Source organism: Moschus berezovskii, chromosome 13 (genome assembly GCF_049115385.1).
Source record: "Moschus berezovskii isolate FMDL1 chromosome 13, NW_MosBer_1.0, whole genome shotgun sequence".
In the NCBI taxonomy this organism is placed as follows: domain Eukaryota; kingdom Metazoa; phylum Chordata; class Mammalia; order Artiodactyla; family Moschidae; genus Moschus; species Moschus berezovskii.
In genome coordinates, this window is record NC_142472.1 from 54,634,928 (window position 1) to 54,647,218 (window position 12,291).

At 44.4% G+C, this 12,291-nt stretch overlaps 1 protein-coding gene across 2 annotated transcripts in view; it reads right to left on the reverse strand.

Annotated features, from left to right (window-relative positions):
• The window catches only part of FLT3 (fms related receptor tyrosine kinase 3), a 66,522-nt gene that overhangs the window by 14,861 nt on the left and 39,370 nt on the right, over positions 1 to 12,291 (reverse strand). For both annotated transcript variants that reach the window (XR_016038939.1, XM_055426836.2), the window contains exons 10-15: positions 7,784 to 7,887; positions 6,696 to 6,804; positions 6,253 to 6,431; positions 4,730 to 4,836; positions 4,500 to 4,632; positions 4,313 to 4,417 (exon numbers count right to left, since the gene is read on the reverse strand). Coding sequence is in view for 1 of the 2 variants with exons in the window: in XM_055426836.2 (XP_055282811.2) it covers positions 4,313 to 4,417; positions 4,500 to 4,632; positions 4,730 to 4,836; positions 6,253 to 6,431; positions 6,696 to 6,804; positions 7,784 to 7,887 (737 nt within the window). In the remaining variant the exon portion in view is untranslated. The remainder of the gene's footprint in view (positions 1 to 4,312; positions 4,418 to 4,499; positions 4,633 to 4,729; positions 4,837 to 6,252; positions 6,432 to 6,695; positions 6,805 to 7,783; positions 7,888 to 12,291) is intronic.

Here is a 12,291-nt window from a genome sequence, read left to right on the forward strand (position 1 = left end):
GGCAGGGCATCACAAATGAAAAATGGAAGTAAAATAGGTATTTTAGATTATTTGATAAATTAAAATCTTCCTCTGTTCAGAGAAGATTTGCATAAAAGTTTTAAAATACATTCAATAATACATACATTTTGAATAGTAATATACTATGCTTTAAGGCAGAATTTCAAAGATTGCAGCATGAAAGTTGAATCAAATAATGTGCTTTTCTACTGGACTTTCCTCTACCTGCAACATAAAAATCTTTAGAATTGACCCTTAAACAAGAAAAGAAAAAAATAATAACACATGACTTTCCTCCACAGTAGAAGTTAATGAATATGCTGAAGGGAGAAGCATGCATTTTTTTTTTCCCCTTGGTTTGTTGAAGTCACAGAGTGACAAGATAGGAATGTTAGTGAGGGTTCCAGCCTGTGATCTTCAGATCTAGAACCTTAAATTTGTCAGGAATCCAATGGTCAGGAGGTCACGCATGCTACCTGAGTGCTCAGTTGCTAAGTTGGCTCTGACTCTTTGTGACCCTATGGACTGTAGCCCTCCAGGTTACTCTGTCCATGGGATTTTCCAGCCAAGGATACTGGAGTGGGTTGCTATTTCCTTCTTTGAGGGTTTTCCCCACCCAGGGATTGAACCCACCAACCCGTGTCTCCTGCATTGGCAGGCAGATTCTTTACTGCTGAGCCACCTGGGAAGCCTGGTGAGAAGATCAAAGAGGAGCAATTCTCATCGACCAAGTTCTCAAGAAACTCCTTAATTGATAATGAGGACCGTCACTGCTGACTAGGCTAGAATGTATCTACTACTTCCCCTGGAGGAAGGCTAGATAGTTTAGCAAATTTTACTTGGCATCTTGCTTAGAAATGTGGCATGGAGGTACTTATTGGTGAATTTAAAGATCTCCTGTCATTGAAGCCAAAGTGCCCAGGTAGTCAGGACACCTGCCACTGCCGGGAGGGTGCTGGGGCCCTAGAGGTCAGGGCAGGGTCTCAGGATCTTGCCCTCCAGGCACCCACCCCTCCGTTTCTTTACATTCAATGGAGATTTTATTGACTATTTCTGGGTGACATTGTTTCATTCTGAAAAGCCTTTATGCGGCTTTTCCAGAGCTTCAGTACATCTATTTTGACTTGTGTGAGCTTTCAGGAGCATCTGGATCTCCAACCTCTTGGCCTAGGAGTGACATCCTTCTCTGAGTGCATCGGGACTCACTCTGCGTCACATCTCCCACTGCCTCACATTGTACAAGGATTCGTGCCTTTCAGGTGTCCATGTCCTGTTCCTCATAACCCAAAGGACATACTTTACAACGACCCTAACTTTTCAAAGCACTTTCATATACCACTACCTGACTTTCATTTGTTCATTCAACAAGTAGTGAATGCCTCCTGGGTAGGAGGCAATGTGCCAGGACTTGGGGGAATAAATAGTAAAAAGACACAGCCCCTGTCTTCCTGGGGTTTACAGCCTTCTTGAAAGGGGAGACAAGTAAATGAACTACAACGTAGTGTCGTAAATGCCACATGGCACAAGCGAATCTATTTATGAAAGAGAAGCAGACTCACAGACAAAAAGAGCAGACTTGTGGTTGCCAAGAAGAAGGGGCATGGGGGAGAAGTAGATTGGGAGTTTGAGGTTAGCAGATGCAAATTATTTTCTAAGCAACAAGGCCCTACTGTATAGCACAGGGAACTAAAATCAATATCCTGTGATAAACCATCACGGAAAAGAATATAAATAATGTATACATATGTATAACTGAATCACTTTGCTGTATAGCAAAAACTAATACAACATTATAAATCAATTATACTTCAATAAAAATAAAAAATAAGTGCCATGTGGAAAATGAATGTAGGATGCTGTCCCACACAAGAGGGATGCCTAACCCAGACTTGGGAAGGGTGGGGAAGGGGATATTAAATGTTTATGCTGAGACCTGAGGGAAAACGGGAGTTAACCAAGTAAACTCAGAGTGGGAAGGATGAGGAAGAAGTCCTGAAGTCATTGGATGGGCCAAGATCAAGAAAGAGGACCACATGGAAGCAACCTAAATGTCCATCAACAGAGAAATGGATAAAGAAGATGAGGTACGATGGAATATTACATGGCCATGAAAAGGCATGAGACAGGGTCATTTGCAGAGACATGGACAGACCTAGAGACAGTCAAACAGTGAAGTAAGTCACAAAGAGAAAAACAAATATCACATAATATCACTTATATGTGAAACCTAGAAAACCGGTACGGGTGAATTTATTTGCAAAGCAGACACAGAGAACAAGCTTATAGATACCAAGGGGTGGTGGAGTAGGATGAACTGAGAGATTGGGATTGAAATATATACACTGTTGATACCATGTATAAAATAGATAACTAGTGAGGACCTACTGTAGAACACAGGGAACTCGACATAATGCTCTGCGGACCTAAATGGGAAGGAAATCTAAAAAAGAGGAAATATACGTATATGTATAACGGACTCACTTTGCTGTACAGCAGAAACTAACACAACATTGCAAAGCAGCTATGTGTGTGTGTGCTCAGTTTTGTCTGACTCTTGAAACCTCATGAACTGGAGCCCACCAGCTCCTTCTGTCCACGAAATTCTCCAGGAAAGAATACTGGAGCCGGTTGTCATTTCCTACTCCAGGGGATCTTCCCCACCCAGGGATCAAACCCACGACTCTTGTGTCTCCTGCATTGGCGGATGGATTTTTTTATCCCTAGGAAACCCGAAAGCAACTATACTCCAATGAAATTTTAAAAAAAGAAAGAGAAAGAGAAAGAGGACAGCAACCAAAATATACAGATCTGCCCTTATGAGGCTTACAGACTACTGGGGCAGCAAACACACTAGTTAAATAAATAAACAACCATGTAATTATAGTTGTGATCAATTTTATGAGGGGGAAAAAGCCCACAGGGAGCTGGGCAACAGCATCTAGCAAGGAACTTGAGCTCATCTGGGGCGTGAGAGATGGCTTCCCAGAGGAAGTGGTATCTGAGCTGAGATCCACAGGAGGAGCAGGCGGTGATGATATTAAAGGGGAAGGGGAAGGATGGATGTGCAAAGGCCCTGAGGTGGGAAGAGCACGGCACTCCAGAGGAACTGAGAGCTGTGAGGGCAGAGGCGAGCTGCAGCCACATCGTGCTGGGCTGCGTGGACTGTTCAAGATGCAAGCAACTGGGAAGGGTAAGTAGAAAAATTATGTGATCAGCTTTGCATTTCAGAAGCATCACTTGGGCTTCAGAATCCAGAAGGAGGTAAGAGTGCACATAGAGTAGCTTCTTAGAAGGCTGGGGCATCAATTGGGAAGAGACAGGCAGTAACAGGGGTTAAGAGAAAAGAGGATGGACTCAAGAGGCACCTGCAGGAAGCCTGATAGGAATAGTTACAATGAGGATGGTTTCTAGGATGAGTCAGTCCTAGGTTCCTGGCTGGCCCAATTTGGTGGCCCGTGGCCAGTCACTAGTACTTATAACCAATCGGTGAGAGAGGGAGTATCAACCAAGGGCCAGGGTTGGAGGAGTCCACTTTGGATAGGCTGTCTTTGAAGGACCCTGGAGACATTCAGGCATTTGGACATAACCTGAAGCTTAGCAGGGAGACTAAATTGTGAGAACCATCGGTACACGGGATGAGGTCATGGGCAAGCTGAGACAGCCCTTGAGTGTGAGGAGTGGAAAGGAAAGCGGGACCTGGAGCAAGCCTTCAGGAATTCCACGTGAGAGATGGATGAGAAGATGAGGGAGCAGCCAAGGACAGCGCAGCAGTCAGAGGGTGGGAGGAAACCGGAAAAATACGGCGCCATGGAAACCAAAGGAAGAAAGCACAGAAAGGTGGAGGGAACTGTCGATCGTGCCAACTTGTGCTGAAAATTCAAATAATGTGAGGACAGAAAAATGCCCATTAGACTTAGTTCATGGTAGAGGCAGTTGAGGATGGGGGTCATGATCACTTCGAGCCAGCTGGGGGCGCTCTTGCTAAGTGAGTGATGCTCAGGGAGGCTGTTGGGGAGGGCAGGTGAGAAACGAGTGGGGAGTGATACAGAAGGCACTGATTCCCTCTTCTACCCAGAGTCCATGTCACCATGTAAGACACACAGCTGCCTGTAGCAACGGTAACCCCAAAGCTGAAAAACACCTAAGCAGACACAGGAGAGGAAGAAGAGGTGGACTTGAGTTTTATATTCATGACTTAGTGGACACCAACCCCAACTCACTCCCTTTTAAGCTTTGAAGCCAGACAAGCAGTACCCATAATGAAAAAGAGGAGGCGGCAGGTGGCACCTCCCCTCTTGGCGCGTCTCTGTACCTTTCAGCATCTTGACTGCGACCTGGATGGAGACCCCTGTCTTACTAATTCCGTAGGCAGTCGCATTCATCACTTTTCCAAAAGCACCCGACCCCAGGACCTTCCCTGCAAGACATGTGGTGAGTGAGTGAGCATTCGCTGAGGATTTTCCCACAAGAAGGAAACAGGCGAAACATCCGATTCTTACCAAATTCCAAGTTTTCTCTCGGAAACTCCCATTTGAGATCATACTCATATTCTCTGAAGTCAATGTAGAAGTACTCATTATCCAGAGAGCCGGTCACCTGCACCATCTGCAGCTGGCTTTCGTACCGAAATTGCTTCCAAGAGGAAATAATGAGTCAGTTAGCCACAGGGCGTTCTTCAGATATGGGACACAATGATGGCTTTTTTTTTTTTTTTAACCTTTGCTTTTACCTTTTTGTACTTGTGACAAATCAGCATGGTTAAAACGGCAATGAAGGGAAGACAGAGGCCAATTGTCGCATAGAATGAGATGTTATCCTGGATGGAAGGGAAGGGCCCTGCAAGGAAGAGCATCCCGGAGAAGTGGGTGAGAATCCGAAGACCGCAGGCTCGCTACAACCTCTCACGTCCTGTCTGAGGGGCCGTTATTTGTGATGCTTACAAGCCCTCTACGCACAGAAGTCCACAGAAAAATCAGGCCATGTTCATATAAAGGACACTTCCCTCCCAGAAAATTTTAGATGATTCTGAACCCATTTTATTTATTTATTTGGCCATGCTTTGTGGCATGTGGGATCTTAGTCCCCTGACCACGGATGGAACCCATGCCCCCTGCATTGATGCACAGAGTCTTAACCACTGGGCGGTCAGGGAAGTCCCTCTGAGCCCAATTTAAAAAAATCATTTACTAGGGGTTTTAAGGATTACATCTATTTAAATCCACAGGATAGTCAAGCCAGATTAAAAAAAAAAAGAAGTCTGTCTACCATATATAAAATAAACAACACAGTCCTAGTATATAGCACAGGGGACTGAATCAATTATGTTTGTCTACTATACATAAAGTAGACAAACAACACAGTCCCACTGTACAGCAAAGGGAGCTATCAACATACTCTATATTTTGGGATAAACTATAATGGAAAAGAATCTGAAAAAGAATACACATATAAAACTGCATCACTTTGCTGTTCACCCAAGACTAACACAACATTGTAAATCAACTATACCTCAATTTGAAAAAAAAAGAAACCTGTGTTCCCACAATGAAGCTGTCATATGAATGTGGGGAAGTTAGTTTGGGGATGCTGGTGATTTTAAACCATTTGTGTAGGCGGCCAGGTTTCAGAATTGCTTAATTTCAGAGGGCTCTAAATATCAAACCAAAAATGATAAAACAGCAGGCTAAAAGGCAAATAAGGAGATTAACTGAAAGGGAAAGTGGTAAAGACTCCAAATTACTAAATCTATGTCCCTGGATCTGGATCTCTATTTATTGTTGCTGTTGTTCAGTCACTAAGTTGCATCCGACTCTTTGCGACCTCAGGGACTGTAACCCACCAGGCTCCTCTGTCCATGGGATTCTCCAGGCAAGAACCTGGGTTCTCCAGGTTGCCATTTCCTTCTCCAGGGGATCTTTCTGATCCAGGGATCAAACTCGAGACTCCTGCTTGGCAGACAGATTCCTTACCACTGAGCCACCGGGCTTGTCAGAGTATACCAGGAGTTTGGGGTTCTACCCACATTGCCTGAATTCATGAGTTATAGTAACCTCAGTAGAAGCCACTCTGCCCTTAAACTACGGAACATGCATATTCAGTGGGGATTCCTGCCTGACTCAAAAAGCCTTCTCATCTCACACACTAAACCTGCATGCTCTTGTAAAACTCCCCCGAATAAAAGCCAAAGATAGGGCCTAACTTCTAGTGGGGAATTCCTGAAGGTGGCATGTTTCAAGAGCAACTGCTGTCTACCTGGTGAGCTCAGAAGGATTGTCTCACAGGATGTGCCGAGGGCGTTGTAGGCACAACACTTCACCAGGAACCCTTTGACAGCCTCGCTCATGTTCAGCGTGCTGCTCGATATCCACTGTCCAAACACTTTCCTGTTGGCCTTTTTATTCCAAATTCCTTCTGTGATTTCTTCTGTGCAGCTGAAAAGAAACGGCAGAGAAGTCAGAGGGGCATGGTTGTCATCAGATTGGAAGTGAAAGTTTCTCTAATGGGGTCTGTAAGAGACACATCTATTATAGGTTATCAGAAGCAATCTGTGATCATTGAGAATTATGGTCGACTAGGAAGGTAAGCATTTGAAATGCTCTAGCGTTTCTTCTTAAACTGAATTCATGAGAAAGCATCAGTATGTCAGAGAGAGTTTCATGTTCTTCTAACACAAGAGAGGCCAAGGTCCTCATTACTTGGGGGACTTGTCTGAACACTTCTTCCAGGTCCAAGATGGTATAGGGTACCCATCAGAGGAGCAAGAAGCCTGACTTGCAGATGCCTCAGCCAGCACTTGAGGTTTCCCTGTAGAAAACAAGAGGGAAAACAAGCTCATGGAGTGATGCACTTTTCAGAAAGGGTTTCAAAGTCAGGTTCCCATAGGCTGCTCATGCAGTGTTAGCAGTTGTGCTTCTTGGAGGGTGTCTCAGGCAGGACTCAAAGAGGGGGGTTCTTTCACCTTGTCATGTCACCTTCGGTGCAGGCAGCCCTACCACCTCTCTGGGGAGCACCCCTGTCCATCACTAGACCCTTCCTGGAGAGAACTCAGGTGTAGACTCTATCTACTTGCTCACCCTAAAATGAGTCTTAGCTTCAGGAGAAGCATCTGCAGAAAAAGTCCAATGAAAGGTACTCTCCTCTTTTCATAGACCAAAGAAACAAGAATTATTAAAACAACTAAATGGCAGGTAGTATGACTTTCAGCCTTTTCCTAACATGATTCTTCAAAGTACTAAAACCAATAAAGTGACACACTAAAGCACCTTCAGAGAGGACATGGACAATCAGCATCTTAACTTAAAAGGGTGAGCCCAGAAAGAGGTTTGTGTATCAACAGAGCTAGGAGATATGAAAGTACAATTTCAGAACACTTCCACAGGTCAAAACAGTTTCATCACACTCCTTCCCTAAGCCATTGCTTAGCTCTTTCTGGTCCGAGTTAATACATCATTAACGAGTCACAAGAGTGAAATAAAATTTCTTGACTACTTCACTTCTGTTTTTTTTAAATTTCAATTTATTTATTTTTAACTGGAGGATAATTGCTTCACAATATTGCGTTGGTTTCTGCCATACATAAACATGAATCAGCTGTAGGTATAGGTACATCCCCTCCCTCTTGAACCTCCTCACACCTCCCACCCTGTCCCACCCCTGTAGGTTGTCACAGAGCCCTGATTTGAGCTCCCTGCCTTATATAGCAAATCCCCCTGGCTGTCTAATTTAACATGGTAATGTGTGTCTCCATGCCACTCTCTCCATTCATCCCACCCTCTTCACTTACTTCTTATATTCAGTGTGAACTCTTTTGTGAACTGGGCGTCATCATTTTCTGCATGGAAGATATACTGTCCTGGCTGGTGTTTATGGTTGCAAAATTTAGATATGCTGTTGGAAAAAGAGTTAAAGACAGACTTAGCCAGATTCTTTGAGGAGATGCTGAAATAAGTGATGGTGTGCTTGGGAAGAGTCTCTCTGGAGACACTTCAGTCTCTCAAGCTCAGTGGATAGGAGGTGTCTTCACTTGCTACTCAAAGTGTGGTCCACAAACAGTCAGCAACAGCCTCGATATTATCCGGGAATTTGTTAGAAATACAAAGTCCCAATCCCCCCCCACACACACCTACTGACTGAAAGTCTGCATTTTAAGATGATTTCCTTGTGATTCACAAACACATTAAAGGTTGAGAAGCACTGATCCAGGCTGGTGCTCCTAAGAGAGACAAGAAGGTTCCAGCCACTACGGTTACATCCATTCCAGACTAGTCTGACTTCCCAGAAACATGGAAAAACCTTGGCGGGTGGCAGAGCCCATGACCCCCCCAACCTCCTGAAAGGACAGCTCTCTGATGTTGGTCCAAGGCAGGACCTATGACCAGCCCTTGACTCCCATAGCAATTAACAGTGATGAGGGCTCAGATCCACTGAGTTTGTCCCGAAATCTCTGGGTGGTCGCAGCAGGCTCTAGTATCTACTTGGAGAGCTCATCCATCATACCTACCAGGTATCTGGTATTGGGGATTACCTGTCATACCTACCAGGTACATCATACAGGGGATCAAGTTGGGCCAACTGATTAGGGACCCTGGAAAACAACCTAATTATTTAGACCTGATGGAGAAAGCAGGGAGGGGATGCTGTGGACTCCTAAGCAGGAGAGGAAAGTGAAGAACAGTATTTCAGTTTAGAGTGAAATGCAGCAGGAAAGCATATGGAAGGGAAGTCTGGAAGCAGTTGTTCAAGTGACCCAGCGAGTGCTTCACCCATTCATGGGTTCACTCATTCATTCTCCCGTCAATGGCACGGGCTGTTTGTGGGAGGAATTCAGAATACAAGTCAGAAAAATCAGGTTTCTGTTCTCACAGAACGTAGGGTTCGAAGGCAGACAAGTAACTATGCAGCTACGGTGCAATGTGGGAAGTCGTAGGAGAGAAGTAAAAGGTCAGACGAGAGCTCAGGGTGTGAAAAGATGAGCGTTGTTGAAGGTAGGGAAAACGGGGAGGGAGCGGAAACAGCCAATCCAAGAGGCACCAGGACCACAAGAGGCAGCAGGTGCTGGACCAGATGGGAAGATGGAGGAGAGAACAGAATCCCAGCTGGTGCCTGAGTTGAACCACCTGCTTAGCAACCGACAGAGCAGCTTCTGAGTACCGGTTTACCTGACGCCAGTGTTCTGCAACCTTAACTTGGAAGCTCAAAGGTAACTGTGGACAGTTACGGGAGATTCTATTTCCTACCAAGTGAGCATCTAACAAGCTTTTTGTTTGCCTTGTTAATAAGAAGGCTGAAGAGGCAGAAAGGGGACTTTCTTATCTTGACCTGCTTCTGGACAATGAGAAGGAAATGGTTGCTGCAGTGGAAAATGACAGAGAGATGGGGGGAGAGCCAAATTATAACTTTAGGGAGAAAAGTAAGCAACACTACATGCAACTCCCAGACTTTACGAAGGCAAGGTTTAAGTGGTCCGAGAAGAGAAAGATGTGAGCTTCCACAAGGGAAATGTAATTCTCACTGGACAATAGCCAAAGACTCCAAAAAGGAATGAAGAGATTAAAAAAGAAGCCAGTCTGGCTGGCCAGGGACCATGCTAAAAGCATCATTCAATTTGATAAAGAAATGACCAATAAAAAAATTGATAATTGCGTAGACCAAAGCAATCTGGTTTGTCTTTTTTTTTTTTTTTTTAAGTAGAGACTGCATTCTTTTTTTTTTTTTTTGGCTGCACCACTTGGCATGTGGGATCCTGGTTCCCTGACCAAGGATCAAACATCGCAAGTGCAGAGTCTTAACCACTGGACTGCCAGGGAAGTCCCAGAAATCTTTTTTTGAAAGGTTTCCCTCCTAAGTCTCTTGTGCTGTCTGAATGGAGCCTGACTTGCTATGGATAGATGAGATAGTATCTGAAATGTTCTCGCTCTTCCAGGTAGGAAACTGGTCACAGAAACAGCACGGACAAAAAACTGAATATTCAGGTCCTCCTCAACCACTTGTCCACTTGTCCTATTTATGGCAGTTGACCCCATCAAGGGCAATGACTGCAGTGCTGACCCTCCCCTGGAAACTCCAGGAGGACTAACCAGTCAGGATCAGGGAGTTTCAGAACTTCCTCTTTCCCTGGGACTTTTCTGAAAATGGCCAGCAGACAGGAGATGGGAGATCAGGAAAAGAGTTCACGGTGAAACACCTTTGGTGACTAAGATATATTCTCAGTACAAATGAGAAGGGATTTCTCCTCTGTTACGAGCAAAATGCAGGTGATTTTCAGTTTTCATTTAGCGGCCAGAGGGGAGGAGTTGAGAAGGCACAGGTATTTCCAACAGTGCAGGGAGTAATTTCACTAGAAAGAAGGCTTTGTTCAAAGAGCAAGGGATGACGAAAGACAAACCGGAGGACAGGGAATAATAAAGTGCAGGTTGGGGAAGCTGAGAGCTTCTGAAACTGGAGAGTCGGAGGGCTGGCAAGAGTGAGGGACTCCACATGGCACTGGGAGGCCCCATCAGGAGACTCTGCCCACTCAGATGGCGGGGTGTGGAGCGGGCACAGTCTGGCTGAAATTGAACCTGGTCCACACATGTTTCTGTCCAGGGTCAGACACAGGGGTGGGAGAGCTACTGCTGATTTTATGTCACTGGACACAATACTAAGCTCACTTTTATTTTATTTCAGGGCAGCCCAGAATCCTGGGAAAATATAATCATTAAAAACTCAATAGTGGGCACTTCCCTGGCAGTCCAGTGGTGAAAACTCCATGCTTCCAATGTAGGGGGCGTGGGTTCGATCCCTGGCTGGGGAACCCAAGATGACACATGCCTTGTGGCCAAAATATAATAAAAGAAAAATTTCAAAACAGTTTAAGTCAAGAAAAATCCCCAACAGTGAAGCATGGCACATTTCAAAAGGAGGCACACTTTTATTTCTAAATAAGCAAAGCGCACACCTGTATGTTTGTTCTCTCATACACTGGGTGTGAGAATCTTGAACATTTGAAATGAACTGGTGTCCAGAGGCAGTACCAGAGTGATGGTTACAAACACAGGCTTTGACTCTGCTATCACCTGGGCTTCCCTGGTGGCTCAGCCAGTAAAGGCTCTGCCTGCAAGGTGGGAGACCCAGGTTGCATCCCTGGGTCAGGAAGATCCCCTGGAGAAGGGAATGGCAACCCCACTCCAGTATTCTTGCCTGGAAAATCCCATGGACAGAGGAGCCTGGCTTTAATCCATGGGGTCAAGAGTCGGGCATGACTGAGTGGCTAATGCACACCGCTATCATCCAGTGGTGTGACCTGGGACAAGTCACCGCAACTCTCTGCTCTGGTTTCTGTATCTGCAAAATGAAGACAGTATCTACCTATATGGTTGTTAGAGTAGTTTTTGTTAAATTTTTCTTAAAGCAGTTTTGCATAAACTGCTTATAATAGTGCCTAGTTGTTGTTCAGTCGCTAAGTCGTGTCTGATTCTTTGCAACCTCATGGACTGCAGTCCACCAGGCTCCTCTGTCCGTGGGATTTTCCAGGCAAGAATACTGGAGTGGGTTACCATTTCTTTCTCCAATGATTGTGCCTAGCACATAGTAAACACAATAAACACGTTCGATCATCATTACTTTGAGGCTTATTAAGTCTGGGAATCATTTTGAATAAAAAAGACATTTAGAAGCTTTACTCTGGGGTATACCTTGTCAGAAAGTCCCATTAAAACAAAGACTCAAAGAAAAAAAAAAAACTAATTGCCCATCAAGGAGTTAGTCAAAATAAAATCTTCTGAAAAGTGGAATACCATGTAGCCATAAAAGTGATCATGTAAATAATAATACACTTATTAACATAGCAAGAGATGATATTTTAAAGGGAAAAATTGGGTGACAAATGGCACAATTAATTTCATGTTTATACAAAAACCTATACTTCTGTTTCTATCATGGCAGTTACATAGACAAAGTCTGAAATATAAACACTGGTAGTGGAATTGCGGGTGTTATATCTTTTTTTCTTTTAAGGCAATTTCAGAAAATAAGAGTGAGTCAAAGGGGACTGACTTTGCCCTAGGTCTGGGGTAAGTAACATAACCTGTTTCCATATTTCATAAAATGGAATGGTGAGGATCAAATGAGATGATCTTTATAAAGGATTTTGCACACTGGCACATCCCAAGGGCTCAAAGAAATTTCTTTAGTTCTCAGTGAGGCTTCATGACCTGGTCAATACCTTACAACTGATTGAGCAGGATTTGGAAATTCCCACTGTTCACGACAAGCAAACATCTTCCCCTCGTGTTTGTTACACTCAGGGCTCAT